General features: G+C 38.3%; 1 protein-coding gene across 50 annotated transcripts in view; it reads right to left on the bottom strand.

Annotated features, from left to right (window-relative positions):
* Positions 1–639: 639 nt before the first annotated feature.
* Positions 640–21,785, bottom strand: part of FAM49B (family with sequence similarity 49 member B) — a 175,573-nt gene continuing 154,427 nt past the window's right edge. For all 50 annotated transcript variants that reach the window (XM_025393604.1, XM_025393563.1, XM_025393572.1 and 47 more), the window contains 7 exons: positions 16,928–17,064; positions 15,589–15,666; positions 13,472–13,588; positions 11,825–11,904; positions 10,245–10,371; positions 7,847–7,917; positions 640–3,253 (listed from right to left, as the gene is read on the bottom strand). In XM_025393604.1, the coding sequence (XP_025249389.1) occupies positions 3,190–3,253; positions 7,847–7,917; positions 10,245–10,371; positions 11,825–11,904; positions 13,472–13,588; positions 15,589–15,666 (537 nt within the window). In that variant the 5' untranslated portion in view covers positions 16,928–17,064 and the 3' untranslated portion in view covers positions 640–3,189. The remainder of the gene's footprint in view (positions 3,254–7,846; positions 7,918–10,244; positions 10,372–11,824; positions 11,905–13,471; positions 13,589–15,588; positions 15,667–16,927; positions 17,065–21,785) is intronic.

The following is a 21,785-nucleotide window of genomic DNA, read 5'->3' on the forward strand; positions in this document are numbered from 1 at the left end:
GTTGTGGGAGGGACCCAGTGGGAAGTAATTGAATAATGAGGGCAGGCCTTTCCCGTACTGTTCTCATGACAGTCTCATGAGATCTGATGGTTAACGGGGAGTTTTTCTGCAAAAACTCTTCTCTTGTCTGCCATCAAGTGAGATGTGCCTTTCACCTTCTCCCATGATTGTGAGGCCTCCCCAGCCACATGCAACTGTAAGTCAATTAAACCTCTCTTTCATAAATGCCCAGTCTTGGATGTGTATTTATAAGCAGTGTGAAAATGGACTAATACACTGGCTGACTCCATGCCTACTCCTGAATAAGGACAGACATGAGAACTACAGATAGAGTTGGCAGAGAAGATGCCTGCTTGCTCTCTCTGGCAATCTGAATGGCAAGTACTAGATCTGAAGTTGAATCATCTTGTGGCCGCAGTGCTGTGTCCTTCGATGACACTGCAGCCCTCGGCTTCCATCACACTACGTTGTCAGATAACCCTACTCTTGGATCTAGTGGAGGGAGAGGAACATTCTTTCTGGAAAGGGTCGGACAGTAAATATATTTTAGCTTTTGAGGGCCATATGGTCTTTGTCACAACTCAATTCTGCTGTTGTTGTGCAAAAGTCTCGATAAATGTGTCAACAAATGAGTGAGGCTTAGGTTCCAATAAAATTTTATTTATGAACACTAAAATTTGAATTTCATATGCTTTTCTCATGCCACAAAATATTATTCTTTTCATTTTGTATTCAACCTTTTTAAAAACCATTTTTAGCTCACAAGCTGTACAAAAACAGATGGTGGATAAATTGGCCCAAAGACCGGTTTGCTAGCCCCTGGGCTAAAGAGATTTGTCCACTTATTCTTCAACATGCAGAGTGTGAACTATGTGAACTGCATAGGCCACAGCAATCTTACTACATCCATTCCAGCTGCGTCATTATTTTTGATTTGTATTCATTCAGTCCACCGAAGCATTCACTTGGCACCTCTCCAAATCCGGGTACTGTGCAAGATCCTTCCTTGGGACACTGAAGGAAAATCAGACATGGCCCTTCTCTCAAGTTTGCAGACTCTCTAGTATCCAGATACTACGGCTCTTATAGAATCAGACAACACAGCCACAAGCGCAGGTAAGTATCAGAGATGTTTTACGAGATACACGTATCAGATTCTTAAGGCTGCTGTACCAAAATACCACAAACCGCATGGCTTAAAACAACAGAAACTTATTCCCTCACAATCCTGGAGGCCAGATATCTGAAATTAAGATATTGGCAGGGTTGGTTCCTTCTCGAGACTCTGAGATAATCTGTGACAAGCTTCTTTCCTAGCTTCTAGCGACTTCCAATTCTTAGGGTTCTTTGGCTCATAGATACATTGCTCTAATCTCTGCCTCCATCTTCACATGGCCTTCAGCTCTGTACGTCTCTTTCCCCTTCTTTTCTAATAGCTGGTCATTGAATTTAGGGCCCATCCTACTACAGGTTGATCTCATTTCCCGATCCTTGATTTCATCTGCAAAAACTTTTCCCAAATAAGGTCACACGTGCAGGTTCCCAGTGAATGTATCTCCTGGGGGTCACTATTTAGCCCATTACACTATTCTTAGAAGATGCCTAGAAGGATATGGCCGATGTTATCCAGAAGGCTCCATGAAGGAGGTAACAGAAGATAACCCTTCAAAGATGAAAGTTGGCGTTCATTAGATGGTCACAAGGGAAGGAAGGGAATGTCAGGTTCAGGTACCAGCCAGACCAGAGTTAAGGAAGTGACATCGCATGGGACAATTTGTGAATAGCAAGCAGTAGGGCCTGGCTGCAGAACAGGGTGTGAAGTGGGGAAGCAGTGAGCGGGAGGGCCAGAGAGATCAGCGGGGATGTGATCTTGAGAAGCTGTGTGTGCCATGATCTGGCCCTATTAATTCAGAAGGGTCTGATGGAAGCCTCTGTGATTCTCTTCCATGGTTAAGCATTTTAATTGCATTATACCTCGGATATTCCTAAATATTTAAAACACTGGCATGGTTGAACTAGACAACCTTTAAGCAGTTTCTTCCAACCGTGAGATTTAGATTTCATGATTTAGGTTTTATGATCTCAGACTGAAAAACATGTTAGTTTTCCTCCACTAGTGAGACCATGGCCTCTGCTTTTCTCCTAGGAAGTCCCTCTTATAATCACTCTCTTCCCAGGATTAAAGGGCTACTCTGCCTTCACGTTGCTACCCACTCTCCTGGAAATGGAGAATCAAGCTAGGATGCGGTTTTCCTTTCATTACTACATCCATACAAGAGTAAATCAATAAAAGTCCAGTTAATGAAAAGATCACTGGTCTTAATATACTTAGCAAAATTTTAAAGGCAATTAAAATTATATACATAGACAATGATAAAAATTCTAATGAAAAGACCCGGCTCTCCCCTAAAAGAAAAAAATCATGTAATGTATATATGCATTCCATAAAAACATACATGGGGAAAACTTTAGAAGCCTAAAAACAAAACATCAGTAAACCAAGCCACACTTAGAAAAATGAAAGCTGATTTTTATTTTATCATCAACAGCCATTCTTTAGACATGAACATGCATACGTAATATTCTACGCACACATCACAGTTTTTAACGTTAGTTAATAAAGGTTAAACACACAACATACATCCTTACAAAAAAAGTCAAAATGCAAACTTAAAACTTTAAACAAAAGTATTACTAATTTAAAAAAAGTTTGTGTTGGGTACCATTTGTACAACACAGTTAATTTAAACATTTTCATTTTGGTTGCACATGAAAAAGGCGGCAGTAGAAAATAAAGTCATTGAGGGTTTTTAAATAGCAGAATAGGCAGTTTTGCCATGCAGGAGAAGCAATATTAAATATTAGTTTCAAAAAAAATCCACATTTAAAAATATTTAGTTCAAGTCACAGAATTTTTCTCAGTAGAGACCCCAATGCAATGCATAATTAGCTGCCTTAGATGGCCTGTTTGAAAGGATGATATCCCTTCAGAGTGTAACTTTACTAATTTTGGCACAGAAAAGAAGTCTTAAGAACAAGAACATGATTAAAAAAGAGGGAAGAGGAACAGAGGAAAGAAATAAAAGCAAGAATAAATGAGATAGTAATTGCAATCACTAAAAAACTGTGCATTCTCAGTCATTGCAGAATACTGTCTTCTGTCTACAGCAGGTGCTTATTCCAGAATTGTTATTGCAGCATGGATTTAATTTGCTTGGAGGTAGTCTCATCATTCAAATGTTTTGTTGTGTACCTAAAAAGAGGAAAGAAAAAAGATCGGTTTTAGGAACTTAAAAAAGAATCAGTATCAGGTTCTCTAATTATGACAGGATGGGAAACTGGTCTCAGCAAAACTCTCAAAATGATGGCTTCTCATTGTAGCTTTAACCCTGTTCAGGTTCTGCACAGCCTGTCATCCTCACTCCCTTTCTAACTGAATAGCCAGTAGCTATTTAACTGAGTTACAACTACATTGCTGAGATGATTGGTTAACCTCTCAAGTAAACAATTAGCTGTAACTTCTCACTCAGAAGAAAATGCTGTTCTACCCCAGAGGCTGGCAAATTATAGCCCATGGGCCATCCAAACCACCAATTTTTGTATGGACTGTGAGCTAAGTCTATTTTTTAACCTTTTGGATGGGGGGGGGGGGGGGGGGAAGGAAGACAAAAAAAAGAAATAGTAATATTTCATGTGTTATTGTGGAAATTCTACGAAATTCAAATTTCAGTGCTTACATATAAAAATTTTATTGAAACACACATGTTGATTCATTCATGTACCATCTATGGTTACCTTCCTGCTATGGTGGCAGAGGTGAGGAGCTATGACAGAAACCATGTGGCCCACAAAGCCTTTAATATCTATTTACTCCCTGGCTCTTCACAGAAAAGTACTCCAACCCCTGTTCTATTCTGTATTTAAGATGTGTCAATTACTACAGCTGTTATATCTCTAAAATGTCTCAATTCTCCAAGTGCCTTATTTCTAGGCATGTGTTTTGCTACATGCATGCAAATCCAACGTAAGAATTAAAAAAAACAAGAGTGATAATCATAAAGATTCACGACAGTATTCCCTTAAGCAGTAAAAATCCACTAAGCAAGCCTATGTCTCAGGCAGTGTTCAAGGAGCTTACAACCCAGCAGACGGAGAAAGATAATGACACACTAATATCAGTGACAAGGTAAAGCCCAGCAGCAAAGGAGTATAACAAGAAGAGAAGTATAACAAGAAGAGGCTACATACAGAGACAGGGAAAGACCATCTCACATGGACACCCAGAGGTCACACATAGTAAGGAGTTTGGAGATTATTTTAAGTGCAATAAAAGCCAGTGGAGCATATTAAGCAGGAGAGGGGTGTGATGTCACTTAAGTTTTATCATTCTGGCTGTTGAGGGCAAGCTGTGGGGAACAGAAGGAGCAGCAGGGAGGCATTAAATAAGGGGGCTGTTACTGAGCACCAAGTGTGAGATGATCAGATGTCAAGGCTTGGGCCAGATTACAGCAGCAATGGAGACAGGTGTTCAATGTGTGGGTGTGGACTGTATTTTGGAGATAACCCAGACAGACTAATTTGGTTCACAAGAATTCCACATATAATCTTAAGGACTAGATCTTTTTTTCTAGAGACAAGGTCTGGCTATATTACCCTGGCTGGCCTTCAATTCCTGGGCTTGGGCAATTGAGAGCCCAAGTAATCCTCCTGCCTTGGGCTCACAAGTAGCTGGGATGACAGGTGTGTACCACCATGCCCAGCTAGGACTACATCCTTTTCAGCAGGTCCACACAGATCATCTTTCTGTGTTTAAGAAATTTAAACCCAATTCCTATTAGGTTCATTTCAAATTAATTTAAAAACTGAAGAATGCTTATTAAGTACCTGATATACTGTCTACAATGTTACTGAGAAGTCACTCCCAAACTGTTCTCATGTTTTTGAATAGGTATCAGAGTGCCTGGCACATAACTGGTGCTCAACAAATATTTGTGGAAGGAAGACAAAATAAGCAGCCAGGTTGGAGGGAAAAAAAAATCCATAAAGGAATGTTTACATTAAATGCTAAGTGATGTTGCAAGGATTTAACCTTTTTGTTCTCTTTATGTAAAGTATATGCAATTACATGAAATCCTACAGATGTCTCGAAGTTCTCAAAATCCATTTCTTCATTTGTTTCTCCCCTACTTCTTTATACAACTAAATAGTGGAAAGAGCCAAGTAATGTGCACAGTAAAGTTTCTACTGCAGAGTAATTAAATGTACTATACTATTTGAAGAGTGGTAAGTGTTTTCCTCTCTACCCATGACGCAAGTTCTCGCTCCTTCTGTGGGATGTGATCTTAGCTTCCTTCTTTGGACAAAGCCAATCCAGAGCACACTGCATCACCACACTCATTTATCAAGAAAAGGCCAATATTATCTAATACATGCTAAAATAAAACATGAAGATATATGGCGTTACTTTCCTTTGTGCACAAAAACAAAATTTTTTCCAAATGCATGACTGTTCTACTAAAAACAAACCAATTATTATTTACCTTTACTCTTACATTTAATAAAGAAGACAATTATCTACTACTGAACCTGAACTCCCAGTTCTCTTTCTTTCCCTCTTATGATTAAATGTATTTAGCTCCATTTTTCCACCTGTAAAATGGACATATGACTTGATGCCTTCTCTTAGTAGCACAGGAAGTTCTATATAAATAATTACTACAGAAAAGCATTCAAAACAAACATATATATGCATATGGAATTATTCTCTCATTTAAAATGTTTTGGTCACTAAGTTCTATTTGGTGGAGGTGTGTAACACTTGTGTAGTATTTTGGGGGTTACAAAATGCTTTCTAAACATGTGCTCTCAGTAAAACATATTAAAGGCTAGATGGATTTACTTTAAGAAATATTTTTCAAAGTATCAGCATTATCTATATCAGCTAGGGTGTTTGTTTAAAAGGAAAGTGCCTGAGTCCCAAGTCAGACCTGATTTTGTTGTTTCTAAAAGCAACATTTTATTTTCTAGTTTCCATTATCTATTACAAAGGAAAGAAAATGTACCAAACTGACAGGTGACTCTTGCCTCCATGTTGCTTTCCTTCCCTCCCCTCTCCCTCAAACACAGATTACTTTGTGGGAGACTTCAACCCTGTCTTTCACTCGCCATCACTGCCCTCCTCTGCTTTCATTCTAAGGAAAAGGAAACTGAACTACCCTTAAAGTGAAAAGTAGGATTCTGAGTTAGGCATACTACCTTCAAGCTGAAGAAAGAATCCTAAAACCTCCTAGATCTCAATTACCTCTAAGTTTTTGAAAAAGATTTCCTGCCACTTGCTGGCTTCAAAGAGCCTGACCAATCAAAAAGACAAAGGCTTGGGAGAAAAATCAGGCTGCCTGAGACACAGGGAGTATTCAGAAAGAAACCAAGGAGGAAAGACTCATGATATCATTAAATATTGGCAAAACCACTGAAGTATGCATTGTAAAAACCCCAAGAATACAGAATTCTGAAAACTAAGCTTATGGTTACAATAGTTTGACATTATAAGGATTTTAAATTATGTTCCTTAATCTTGCTGATGTTAATTTAGAATAGATCACCTTTATTCAGGCAGTAACCGCTTATGCAACACTTTTCATAATCTTTTAAAAACTATTTTTAAACATTTTTTCATAATCTTAATAAAATCATTTGACAGTTCCACTTAGCTGAAATGATACAGCCTACATTTTATGTGGTAAATATCATTCTATAAATATTTCTGTGTTCATGTAATTTTTGTGTTTAAACCCCCAAAAAAATCAAGTAATGGGATGTCATCTTTTATGTCATGTGAATACAACCAATTAAATCTCTGTAGTCAAATATTATAAAATACTGAGATTTTCATTTAAAAATGTTCTAGCAGCTGGGCACAGTGGCTCACGCCTGTAATCCTAGCACTTTGGGAGGCCGAGGTGGGTGGATCACTTGAGGTCAGGAGTTTGAGACCATCCTGGTCAACATGGTGAAATGCCATCTTTACTAAAATTAGAAAATACAGGCACATGCCTGTAATCCCAGCTTCTCGGGAGGCTGAGGCAGCAGAATCACTTGAACCTGGGAGGCGGAGGTTGCAATAAGCCAAGATCGTGCCACTGTACTCTAGCCTGAGTGACAGAGCAAGACTCCATCTCTAAATAAAGAAATAAATAATGTTCTAGCATTCGTAGAAGTTTGAGCAACTAAATTAGGTAAAACTAAGAACAGACATTAAATAATGACTACTTAATTTTTATTATAAGAAATACGTAAAAATAACAGAACACAAGTCTGAACACAAATATAATTACGTTCTATTAAGAGGAAAGAGCTAGTTAGTTACAAGCCACTTTGTATGATATTATTTTGTAAAAAGATAACTACTACATAGAGCTATTATCTACATATGTAAAGAAAAAACTCTGGAAGGCTATAGGCTAATAGTGGCTTATCTCAAAATGGTGAGATTACATTATTTCTTTTTATTTACATTTTCTTATGTTTTCTGAATTGCATTTATAACTGGCATATAATACTTTTATTAAAAAAACAAGCAATCTCTGTTTCAAGAGAAGCAACAAGTAAAAGCCAAAATCTTCAACCAGAAAATGAAGATGCTATTGTCATGTGTCCCACACATTCCTCATCGTAAATACTGTCACCAGTGTTTGGAAGCGAGATTATCAGTAAACAAAATAGGATCTTCATATTTCCAGCTTGAACACTTACTTTTATATCCTATTCACACTTAATGCATTTTCTTTACATAAACCATTTTCCTTACAGATTTTTTCTGTACATATGTATGCGTACATATACACACCTGAGAGCATTTAGAAGACCTTCTACACTATTAGGAGGTTGGTCCTTAAGAACTTTGATACAACCTTTCATCTAAAGAAAAAGAAAACAGAAAAGGTAAAACAGCCATTTTTTTCATGTAACATTCCTTTTCAAAATAGTAAAATAAACCAAGACCGTAACTATGGAACCCAAGAGATAACATACTATGTCAAATTAATTATTCTTAGAACAGAAAAAACCCAACCTAAGCGTTATTATTCTCACTTAGTCAGTGAGAACAGAATCAGTCAAGCTAAAGTACCACACATGCAATGAAAAACAAAGGGTTTGCTAAGGGAAGACTTCCTGGAAAAGGTGCTGAGTGGCGATTTAAAGGACAGAATGGGCCAGGTGCGGTGGCTCACGCCTGTAATCCCAGCACTTTCGGAGGTCGAGGCAGGCAGACCACAAGGTCAGGAGATCGAGACCATCCTGCCTGACACGGTGAAACCCCATCTCTACTAAAAATATAAAAAAATTAGCCAGGCGTGGTGGCAGGCGCCTGTAGTCCCAGCTACTAGGGAGGCTGAGGCAGGAGAATGGCATGAACCCGGGAGGTGGAGCTTGCAGTGAGCCGAGATTGCACCACTGCACTCCAGCCTGGGTGACAGAGCAAGACGTCATCTCAAAAAACAATAATAAAATAAAAAAGAAAGGACAGAGTGAGTATGTTAAAGAAAACAGGAGCTTTCAGGTAGAGAAACCCCACAGAATAAAGTATCACACAGAGCACAGATAGGAATTTTTCAGTGCTGGACCTGGAGTTATGAGAGGCTGAAAGCCAGGAAGAGTCATATGAACTGTTATGCCTGGCAGCAGGGGACTCACAAGTTATTTTAAAAGGTAACCACTTGATGACAATGGTATTTAACATATATTAGCCTGGTTAGTGTAAAAAAGCATAATACAGCAGAAAGAACACAGGCTTTGGAAGCCAGAGAAATGTGGGTTCTACCATTTTCTAGCAATTTTTTTTTTTTTTTGAGATGGAGCCTCGCTCTGTCACCCAGGCTAGAGTGCAATGGTGCGATCTCAGCTCACTGCAACCTCTGCCTTCTGCGTTCAAGCGATTCTCCCACCTCAGCCTCCCGAGTACCTGGGACTACAGATGTGTGCCACCATGCCCAGCTAATTTTTGCATTTTTTTAAAATAGAGATGAGGTTTCACCATGTTGGCCAGGTTGGTCTTGAAATCCTAACTTTAGGTGATCCGCCTGCCTCGGCCTGCCAAAGTGCTGGGATCACAGGCATAAGCCACTGCATCCGGCCTACTAGCAATTCTATTACTTAATCTGCTAAACTTTAGTTGCCCTGTCAGTAAAGGGAGATGACACCTAACATCCTTAGAGTATTTGCAGAGTCACAAGGGAGAACAAATGTAAAATTCCTGGGACATGGCAACCGTACAGTAAATATTAACTCATTTCTCTTTACATATGACAGGTGTACATGAAGGCAGGAAGCTTGGCTAGCAATCAGTAATCGAGATCCGAAATGCTAAGAGCCTAAACTAGCTATGAAAGGGAAACAGGAAGACAATTCTCACCAAACATTAAAGAACTAGATGTGAGAGGGTGGGGAAAGAAACTATGAAGTAGAGAAATTAGAAAACTATTTCTAATACAAACTTTTACAGAGAGAAGAAAAGCAGAGAGCCAACTATAGTCACAAATTATTATGACTGGGTAGGGGAGGGAAAATACATAAAGTCTTCATTTTTTTCCACTGGAGCATCACTCCTGGTTGTCTTTTTAATTTCAAGACAGGGTCTCTCTCTTGTCACCCAGACTGAATGCAGTGGTGTGATCATGGCTCACTGCAGGCTGGACTCCCAGCCGCTCAACGTAGCTGTGACTACCAATGTGTGCCACCACACCTGGCTAATTTTTTTCTTTTTTTGTATAAATGGGGTCCTCACTATGCTGTCCAGGCTGGTCTTCTACTCCTGGGCTCGAGTGATCCCCCTGCTTCAGCCTGCCAAAGTGCTTGGGCTACAGGCATGAGCCAGCACACCTGGCAGCACTACTGACTTTTTATAAGTATTCTGAAATAAACATTTTATATTTGAAACGGCCTTTGGCCAAAGGACATGATTCAAAATTTCTTATATTTAATTATTTATTTATATTGCCAAATACGTAGTAGAAGCCTTCCAGGAGGTACTCAATAGACAGTACAGTCATCCTTTGATCATTCTATTCCACCTGAATACAGGCCACAAGAAATACAGCACAAGGACAGAGGAGATGAAAGTCCACCATTTCACAAACTATAAATCTGAGTTTTGTGACAGTTTGCTAGCTCTTATCATAAAATAAAATCCTATGGTTTCCATGGAGAAACTCGTTTGAAATTACTTACATAAAACAATAACTTACATCAATTTTGGAAGTTTTAGCAAATGCTCCCACTGGATGTACGTGGTCATAGAGTATTATGACGCCCACCATTACCCTCAAGCAGAATGACACTGTCTCTTCATTTGTAAATCTGCTTCTGTATTCCCTGAAGAGTAGATAAGATATGCATGGAAGAAGTGCATTACAAAATTCTTTTTAAAACACACGCACAAGAAAAACCTCTTCTGGAATATTTTATTCAAATTTCTATCAATCAGTTGAATGCAGTATGTTCACAAGTAGCCACACTGATACATTCAAATCTTATGCCTGTTTTCCTTTCCATACCAACCCCCTGAAAGAGATACAAAATTCTTTAATGAGGTGATTCTACTTTAAGCTGACACTGACTTGCCGCTTTGATCTCTAAAAGGGATACTAACATTATGCCCCTTACTCCACAATGAGATCCCCAGAGATATGAGAAGATGGTGAGTGGAGCAGTCATCACCCATGTATTCTGGTTTCTATAATATCTGCACCCACATTAGGGTATTACTCCTCTGCTAGACTGATAGCAACAATTTTAGAGAATGGGTGCTACATAAAGGCTGTTACCACCTATGATGAAAAATCACTAGCTTAATAGAGCAAGCAGATTTGCTATTTAGGGGCTAACTTGATCTAAATAAATTATAGTATTACTGGATATCAATTTTACTAAAACTCAATCATATTCTCCTCTCATTTGTGAAAAAGAAAACTGAATTTTTATCTATATACAGAAGGCAGTATATCACAGCAGAAAGAGTACGGAACCAAGATAGAGAAATCCAAGCACATGGATACTGTCCCTTCATTTCCCAGGACCTCACTGCCTGAAGCTGGTGGTGGGGGGAAGGAAGAGGATTATGCTGATAGTTGCCCTCCTATTTCATAAGGTTTTCCAATGAGAAGATGTACAGTATAGTGCTTTGGACCATCGTATATGTGGCCCATTGTTGACCAAAACGTCATTAAGCAGCACATGACTGTATTTATAATTCTGGAATCCAGGAGGGATTCTTTCTGCCTGCTAACAGGAAAAATCTAGCCAGGACACACTGTATCCTACATCATAAATGCTTTAGAGAGGAGAGAAAAAAAAAAAGAATTCAGGTTCGCGTTGAAAAAAACAAAAAAGAGTGACAATGAATAATTGAGAGACAAAGGGATAAACAGAAGAATAATTCCAGCCCTTTGGCAAAAGGGTAAGATTCTTTACTAAATATGGAAAAATAACATTTATGGTAAGTATAACCAAGGAGCTTTAAAGCTCTTCTCCTACATTCCAGCCACCAAAAAACCACCACCACATTTCTGTTCTGAGAAGAGAACTAAGAGTCTGAGTCAGACTGACTAGTCTGAGGTACCTGAAGACCAACTAACTCTATTTTATGCTTAACCAGAAGTTACATTAAATAGCCAAATTATTTTGTTTGTTCACATATTAATATTCAATATTTGGAATATACTTACTTTCTACTTTCCAGATAAAACATGTTCATATATGAACATGTTTTGAAATATCAGTCATCTCAACAGCACTGTTAAAGTGAAAAAGATCAGCTGATACTCACGGTGTTTCCAGCATGACTCTGCATACACTAGCCATGGTGCTTAAACAATCTGTGGTATTTTCTATTGGTAAATTTTTATTCTGTAGAAGTATATGAAGAACAAAAAAAGTAAAAGTAACAAACAGTTATTAATTAAGCACAATTAAAAATTTAGCATAATGTGAAAAATTAGCAACTTTAAAACCTGGTTCCTACTCCTAATTTTCTAAATAATGCACTAGACTCTAAGCAACTGTTCCAAGCACTGGGGATACAGCTACGAGCAAGATAGCGAAGGCAGTACTCTTCCGAAAGGCACTTGCGTTCCAGCTGTGTAAGAACAACTGCAACAATGCAGACGGGGGTCAAAGGTGTAGAGTTTTACAGGCTATGCAATAGTTGGATTCTATCCTAAGGGTACTAGGAAGTCACTAGGAACATAGTACATGGAGGAGGGAGGGAACTTGGTTTATGTTTTTTTTTTTTTTTTTGGAGACAGAGTCTCGCTCTGTCGCCCAGGCTGGAGTGCAGTGGCCAGATCTCAGCTCACTGCAAGCTCCACCTCCCGGGTTCACGCCATTCTCCTGCCTCAGGCTCCCGAGTTGCTGGGACTATAGGCGCCCGCCACCTCGCCCGGCTAGTTTTTTTTTATATTTTTTAGTAGAGACGGGGTTTCACCATGTTAGCCAGGATGGTCTCGATCTCCTGACCTCATGATCCACCTGTCTCGGCCTCCCAAAGTGCTGGGATTACAGGCTTGAGCCACCGCACCCGGCCGAACGTGGTTTATGTTTTAAGATTACTTGGCTGCTCTATGGAGAAAGGACTGTACTGGGGCAAGAGTGGAGGAAATAAGAATGGTCAGGACACAAATGCAGAAATCCAGATGAGAAGTCTGATGTGACTGGTGGCAAGAAACTAACTTTTCATATTCATGATATATTAATATTTTGGAGGGAAAGCCAACGAGACTATTTGATGGAATACATGTAGGGAGTGAGGTATGGAAAGGAATTCAGGATGATGGCCAGGCGTGGTGGCTCACGCCTGTAATCCCAGCACTTTGGGAGGCCGAGGCAGGTGGATCACCTGGGGTCGGGAGTTTGAGACCAGCCTGACCAACATGGAGAAACCCTGTCTCTACTAAAAATACAAAATTAGCCAGGCGTGGTGGCACATGCCTGTAACCCCAGCTACTAGGGAGGCTGAGGCAGGAGAATTGCTTGAATTCGGGAGGCAGAGGTTGTGGTGAGCCAAGATCGTGCCATTGCACTCCAGCCTGGGCAACAAGAGTGAAACTCCGTCTCAAAAAAAAAAAAAAAAAGAAAGAAAGGAATTTAGGATGACATAACTTGTAAGTTTTTGCCTGCACTGGTACTATTAATTGAAAAAGCAAAAACTAAAGAAAGGGCAGGGTTGCAAAAGGCAACCCAGAGTTTGGTTTGGCCGTACCATCAGATATCACTGAGGTGTCGACCACTCCAGAGACACTGCAAATAGGTGGACAGGTGTGCACACGTGGGTCTCAGAAAAAAAGTCAGGACTCAACACATCCATCTGGGAGTCTGATGGCTTCAAGACGGTATTTAATGTCTTGGGCTTGCTGAGATCACGTCTGCAACAGGAGGATGAGTAACAACACAGAGCAGCTGCCTAGGCAATGCTTACCTCTGACACAAATTTTGTTGTGGCATCACTCAAGGTTTTCAGCATTGGAGTTGCCTCAGCATAAAACAAAGACATTCGATTTGCCAATTCATTATTTACTTCATTTTCTCCTTCTGCCTGTGGGGAAGGTAAAAGCATTTGATGTTAGTTCACAAATTATTACACACAATAACAATTATAAAAGGACCCAGGCAGGGTGCCTGCCTCAATTACATTTTAGACTCTCATGTATCGACAATACTTAAATATTCTTTTAAAAAAAAAAAAAAAAAGACTACAAATGATCTGAAGTTATTTTTTTTTAAAGATTAACCTCTTCAAAAATATTTTAAATGATATTAAGGAATCTAAATAAAACCTTGATGAACTACTACATACAAGAGATTCTAAATGTTATGGAGGACAGAAAAATGATTATAAAATTGTACCCTGTCCTCCATCATTAACAATTAAGTATCCATACAACATCCATGGTAAGATTCTAACAGGTGATAACACAAAAAGGGAGTCAGAGGAACATTAAGTTGGAATAGAAGAAACTAAGGAGAAGAAGAGTTATCCTTTTGAGGTGATATTGGGCAGGTAAACAAGGTATTCCAATCTGGCAGGGGAAAGAGTATGTTTTCAAATGACTCCCTAGAGAGTAATTCAGCATATTCAGTGTAATGTGGCTGCAACCAATGAAAGATACAGGTTGGGGTCAGACTGTATTGTACAGTACCTTAAATGCTAGCTTAAGTTCATATTTTTCTTCCATATGGAATGGGGAGCCATTTAGAGTGTTAGATGAAAGGAATGACAACTAAGTCAATTTCCTAAAGAAAATTAACTGATCATCATGGGTGGATTGTAAGAAAATGGAAAAAGACTTGTAGGTCCGAAAAATGAGTTATGCTGTGCAGAATGACTGCAGAAAGAGTGGGAATTAGGCTCTCTGTTGGAACAGTGGGAGGAGGAGATGGAAAGGGGGATGGAGAAGACATTTCAGAGATATTTCTGAAAACAATTGGCTTTTACCTGTAATTATTGAGGGTAAAAGGAAGAACCAAGATGACTAATGTCTTTAGCCCTAAGTGATGGCAAGGACAGGTACAGTATACGATTGGCTGCTTTGCTTTTATCTTATTTTACATGGTAGGTATGAAAAAGACAGATGTTAAGGTCAGTCTCACACCAGGAACTGGTCAATGCAAAAATCAAATTGGTGCAAGTAACAGATGTTTCGTAAAGAGGAATCTTTTCCTCCAACTCAGTGCCTTAGTGCAAGTGCTTCCTAAAATATTCTTTCAAGGAAAAAGAAAACGAATGATAGTCTTTGATATAAATATTTTTTAAATCTCTTACGCCACTTATCACTCCTTACATAGTTATAGTACTTCTCTATTAAACTATCTATTTGAAACAAGGGTTGATCTTTGAAATTTTTCAGAACAATTATAAGGTTCTCAGAATACACAGAGAACAAGCTAATATTTTCTTCCACTCTAGTTTTACTTACGGTACTTAGTTCCTTGGAGGTAGAAAAGAGTAATAAACGGATTAAGAGGAGGATGGTGAGAGGTTAACAGACCTAAAGAAGCCAGAAGAAATGCTATACTAGCCAAGGAGCAGGCACAAGCCATTTTCTCAAACAGCCATATCAGGCACAGATGTGTTAACAGGCCATGACCTCACTATGCCCTCGTGCCAACATTAACCATTAATTTCTCGGAGGAAAACTGACTTGGATTCAAGATTTCTCTCCGAGAAATTAACTCACGATAATTTCTCTCTAAGACTTCCATTCTAAGAATATGGAGACAAAACACTCGTAACTATGAACTCACAAAATTTCTGTACAGCTAAAATGAGAGTACATCGCGAAATTTTATAAGCATCAACGTTATACAGACAAGCAATTTTATTGAAGTAGTTGTGGGAATTTAAGAGACTGTGAAGAAAAATAGGTAAATACCATACGGTTTGTTACAGTTTGCTTTTCTTCCTACAGCTGTGGCTGCCCATAATTACTATCTTTATTACTAGCTTTAATGCTATCTGAATGAACAAACAAAATAATAAAATGAACAGGTTCTAAGTTATTCTTACCATCCCCCTAATTGAAAGCATTAACTTACCGGTACATTGTTAATCCTCATACGACTCAATGTTCTTCTATAATAGCTGAAATCATTCTGTATGGCAGGATTTGTCATCTGAATAAGACATTTGTGGGAAAAAAAAATGTTATGTACTAAATGCTAATGTAAAAAATTAAGTGAAAAATCTTCAGTTTTAATTAGTACAAAACATTGCATAATTCATAGTATCATTTTAAGAACTAGAACTGGTATAATCTAAGGTGGCTTGTAACTGTATTCAGTCCTTACTGAACATATAAAACGGAAGACCATAGGCAGTATACTTTCCCTTTTCTTTTCAGTTAATTTCAGGTAATGTACTAAAAGCTTGTTTATCAAACAAAAACAAAAAGGACTGTTTAGGCACTTGTTTTTAGTTACTACGATAAAAGAATGTAGATATGGTCAACAGAGCAATCCTCAACCTAGAATTTTACATACAAATTTGACTGTGATACAATTATAAAATGCTGAAGTTTGGAATCCAGCTCTTCCATTTTCTAGAAAGGGTACCAGAGGCCCTGAAAAACCAAAGGACCTGCCCAACATCTCATGACTGGGGTTACTGTGGCAGAGTACAAACTGGAACTCAGGTCTCTTGATATGAGACCTAGTGCTTATTCCTCTACATTCATTCTTTTTAACAACAAGGTATTTATAGTTCCAAATACTATAAACAATGACAGATGAAAAAAGAAACAGAAAGAAAGGAAGAAAGCGGGAAAGAAGGAAGGGAAAAAAAACAAATTTTAGCAACATTTTAATATAAAACAGTGTTGAAAAACGGGGGCAGGGGGTGTGAGCAGAAAAGAAAAAACATTAGAAAAGAAGCTCAACATTTTGTTTCAGAGATAATGTTTAAACAAAGTTAAATGAAGACTGCTGAGATGGTGTGGATCACCTGAGGTCAGGAGTTCCAGATCAGCCTGGCCAACGTGGTGAAACCCTGTCTCTACTAAAAATACAAAAATTAGCCAGGCATGGTGGCACATGCCTGTAATCCCAGCTACTCGTGAGGTTGAGGTGGGAGAATCACGTGAACCCAGGAGGCAGAGGTTGCAGTGAGCTGAGATCACGCCACTGCACTCTACCTTGAGTGACAAAGCAAGACTCTGTCTCAAAAAATAAAAAAAGATTGAGACTGAATACTCAGTAATTTGCTCTTTGCCATATATCAAAAGACCAGTCATAATTTCTAAATCCAGTTTTCCATTTTTATTAAGGTCTAGCAGACATCATTTAAATACGTTTTAACAACGTTTCCCAGCTTTTTCTCCCAGTACTCATTAAAAGATTCATGATTTTCATAACAATCAGGGCCAATAGATAATTCTACCTTGAGTTCATCAAACCGGAGTGTGAAATGAAGAATTTCTGCAAACTGTTTAGCAAGAGCCTGCTCTCGCTCTAGATGCTGGGTGGGAGAATATGGGGTACTTGTTAAGGCTCCCAGAAGACCTCTTAATGCTGCTTCTAAAGAAAAAAATTGAAAAAAACATTAAGTGTTTGTATCTGTGTGATATTTGTTTATTAAAAAGTGAACAATTCATAAATGTTAATTCCCAGAAAAGTTCCCTTTAAATATAATAAATACTAATTAAGAAGTTTAAATGTTGCCATTACTAATGTACTGCACACATTATGAATACCGTTTAACAAAATACCTTAAAGGGACTAATTCAAGGGTTTATAATTCTGTAAACCCAGAATGAAAATAGTGCAGAAGTGAATTTGAATTCAACACCAGAATCAAAGGGCAAATTTTATATTACTTTAATCATTTCACACAGTGTGGAATTTGGTTTTATGAAATGGTTAACTATTATCTACAACTGAGTAACTTTCTTCAATGGCACTGTGTCCACACTGTTTGTATGTGCCTATGAATCAATTACCAATTTCTCATACTTTGAATATGTTTTTCATTTATAAACACAAACTGTTTGCTTTCCGTTACTAAAGAAAACAAAATATGTGGTTCAATAAACTTCTTGTCTTAGAACTTGACATTTCAAGGCTACAATATATATTCTAATTCATTACATGAGCAAAATGGTCCCTTTGAAATAAGTGCTACTTTTGGGATGCTAGGCTAATAAATACCGTGTTTGATAATGGAAATACTAAATAGTAATACTAATATTAAATATTAAATACTAATATTTCATTTCAATATTTCAAAAAGCCATAGAAATCAAACGAATTCAGTTACAGATCACAGAACTGGAAAATGCTGCTAGATTCCGGTCAGAGAAAGTAAGAGCTTACAGAGTTAAATTATGATCTGACGTTAATAAATGTCAGATTAATAAACAAATATTAATGATAAATTTAAAACTTTATGTCAGGTCATCAGCCCGTAACTTAAAAAAAAACCCAGCTTTCCTATTTACGAAGATTTACATATGAGTCAACATCTACTGTACAATGAATATAGTCTCCCATTTGATTTTCACCATCAACTATGACATGGTCATTGCAGATGGATCAAATGAGTTTCAAAGAGCTTAGAGCCCAAAGTTATAGCTAGTAAATGCTACGTATTTCTGACTCCAAAGCCCTATTCTTTCTACCACAATGAACTCTCTGAAATAAAGCAACATTGTACGTAGCCTTCTGTAACCTTATAAAACATTAACCTCCTGATTACTACCAATAGTACCAATTACTTCTGTAACCCTACAAAACATTAATCTACTGATTAAAAACAACAGTAGGTACTTATGTGTCTGTTAGATACCAGGTACTGAACTATCTCTTCACAGACATTATTTCTCATCCACACAATAACTCTAAATGACAGCTATTATCCTTTTTTTTTCCAGTAAGTCAGAAAATGTATTGACTGGCTACCCTGTGCCAAGCACTGGGAAAATGGATATAGACAGAAATGCTCCCTGTGCCCATATGGAGCCTTATTATATACAGAGAAGACAAATGGTTACAGTTGTGATATGTGCTGAAAATAAGTACACAGTACAGTGGAAAGGTATAAAAATAAGACCTCATCTAATGGAAGGCCTAGGAAAAGATTTCCCTGAATAAGTGACTCCTGGACTGAGACTGAAGTATGTAGTAAGGATGAACATGGGTTTGCAGACAGAAAGGCAGGGAGCCAGACCCTGAACTGAGAAGAGCATGACATACTTGAGGAACTGCAAGACCACCAATATGAGAGTACAGAGGGCAATCAGGAGGGTAACTAGGACTAAGATAATTAATACACACATAATTTGTGTACCACATTAAGTACTCCAGCTTTGGCATCCTAACGTCCCTGGAGAAATCATTTAAGCAGAGGAGTGGCATCATCAGATTAGCATTTTAAAATGCTACTTCATTTGCAGTGTGGAGCATGGACTGTAGGGGTATGGATGGTGTATCGAGGTGTAACAGTGGATGTGAAGAAGATCAATTAAAAGTCAAACATTTTGGGTTATATTTTAAAAATGGTTTACTTCTCCAAAGATTCAGTCTATGTGTTGGTGTTAAGTGGAAAACTAAGAGAGACACAGAACAGAAAAAACATTTTCACAAAGTATTATTAAAGTCTGTTAAAGAAAAAAAGAAAAATGCATTTGCCTAGACTTTATCAAGTCTCAGGGTTAATTTCAGCATTCCAAGTTCTCTATCACTTTTGGGATTGGAGTCAGGTTGCTTGGCTAAGTTGGGATGGTCAGTGACCATTAGTTGCAGAACTTTTGTCTATGAATGGCTGAGGCCCTCAATGGTAGATCTACGATGAAAGGGAAACTCAAGATGATAAATCTGCTAATCTGCCTTTGAAGCCGCTAGATCAGCCTCACCCTGCAGGCCTGTGCTGGCACAAGTCAGTCCTACTAGCCTACAATGCTCTGTCTCAAGAGAGAAACTGGAGACAAAGAACCCACAGAAAATGTCCCAGAGGTCTCTGGATGAGTTGGAGAGAAAGAGAGAACAAAGAAAAGATGACTGGGATTGGACTCAGATGAAGCTCCTAAAACAAAACCATAAGATTATGATTTTTTAAAAAGCAGATGACCAGGAGAAAATTAATAGGCTATTAAGCCCTAAATTCTGGAAGAACTAAAGGAAGCTGGTAGATAAGTGCAGGAGCCAAAACCATAGAAGGTGCTTGCAAGGAAAAGACAACCAGAAGGAATGATAAAGATGACAAATCAGTCCACAAGCTAGGACAGGGAAGAATAACTAGTTGACTAGAAAGAGGAGGCCCCTGGGGAGAGTTTCCCTATAGAGATAAGTCGTTTATTCTCACCAACTGCCATCTATCTACTCTCAAATCCTCAGAAGAGAACCTGAGGACATGGATTGTAAAGGATTTAAGACAACCAAGAGTCATGACCACAATTACGGTGGGCATTTGGGGCCTTTAAAATACATTTTGATAAATTCTGCCCAGTGAAAAGAAGCTAACACGTTGGAGGGACTTATTCATTATGACCCTTGGAGGCAGTCCCTAATGTAAGCCCCTAAAGCATGAGGAAGACTGAGGAGGGGAGACAAAGCAGTTTGTCCTACTGCCTGACCATACAACCTTCCCTTAGGTATCTGCCTCAACAGGAGGGGCTCCAAGGCCTCAGAACAAAACAAGCAAGTACAGAACAAGCAAGTATGGCAAGTTTACCAGGGCAGTGTGGTTAGACCCTGTCAGCAAAACTGAGTATCTTCAAATTAAGCAGGTAATCCTTGCCCTGTCCCACTATAAGTATGCACACTGGCAAGGGATCAGGGTCCTTCTTCTAAGTATAACCCCTGGTGTATCTGTAGTGCTCAGGCCAAGAAACCTTCTCCTTAGAACTGCAAGATTCTGAAGGATCATGTGCATCTTCACAGTTGCATGCTGCTCCACAGTGCTGTCTGTGCTGGAATAGCACCCATGATGGGACATACACCATGAGACCAATCAATTCCCATGGTAAAAATATGGGACTTATGTTCAACTAGTTTGGCCTATTTTACAAGTATTCTTTGTTTATTGGGATATGCTAAAAGGCCAAGATGAGCTTGAATAGCACCTGAGCACCATCAAAAGCAATTTAACTATAAATGCAGCCAGAAACCAGCATAAGAAAAGCTGTATATAGTAGACAAGACAACCAAGACAGAAAACCTAGGCTGATTGGGTTATAAAGTACAAAGCTACAGACTATGGAGACACTTGATTGAAAGACAAATAATGTAAAATAACTAATTCTAAAATTGGAAAAATAAACTACAATTCTTATTTCCAGCAAGAAAAAGATAATTTACACAGTATTTCTATCCAAACTATTGTCTGTCTTAACATTACATTTAACAGGCCGTACTGCATCTAAAGGAATAACAGCAATTATCTCACTTTTTTTCAGAACATAGACATTTTTTTAAAATGGAACTTAAACTTCAGAAGTTACAAATACAAATGGCCAAGTAGCAAATATAGAGTAAGATATTAAAAAACATGAAACAATAAAAACTTACTACAAACTAGAAAGCACAATTCCTAACTAACGGAGACAGAGATGGTTTGCCATGTGGCTCTGGCTCACTAACATGCAGATTAATTATTGCTAGTTGGAGGCTTAAAAAAAAAAAACCAAAACCATACAGTGACCAAGTGTTAAACCTGGCAACTAATTAGAAAATTTTAAAATTATGTGGGCCAGACAAATCAAATCTCAAGTTTAAATTTAGCTTTTGGGTCCCCAGTTTGACTTCAGTCTTACAGTATATACCCCCTGGTTTCTGACTTATGGATTTAAAAAACAAACAATCACAGTATGATTTTCTTATGATTAATTTATAGTAACATTTATACGTTTCAAAAATTCAAACTTTATGAAAGTATGTGTTTTAACTACATTCAAATCGTTCTAATTTCTGACACACATCTATACTATTCCTCTCCTGTGCCTATAACTGTACAAAATAAAGTGCTTCAAATTTACAACTTTAAAATCACACAAAGAGCTAACTGGCTAAATCTTACCTGCTCTGCCTCTTCCTCCTCCAACAAAGGGAGTTCCAATTTTGCTTGCTCATATTGAAGACACAATTCTGAACTTTGAATAATTTTTCCCAAACTTTGGGTATATCACTAGCCCTCTCGCTTGCTCGCTCTCTCTCAAGACAGGGTCTCACTGTGTCGCCCAGGCTGGAGTGCAGTGGTGTCATCACGGCTACTGCGGCCTTGACCTCCTGGGCTCAGGTGATCC

This window comes from Theropithecus gelada, chromosome 8 (assembly GCF_003255815.1).
Source record: "Theropithecus gelada isolate Dixy chromosome 8, Tgel_1.0, whole genome shotgun sequence".
NCBI classification, from domain to species: Eukaryota; Metazoa; Chordata; class Mammalia; order Primates; family Cercopithecidae; genus Theropithecus; species Theropithecus gelada.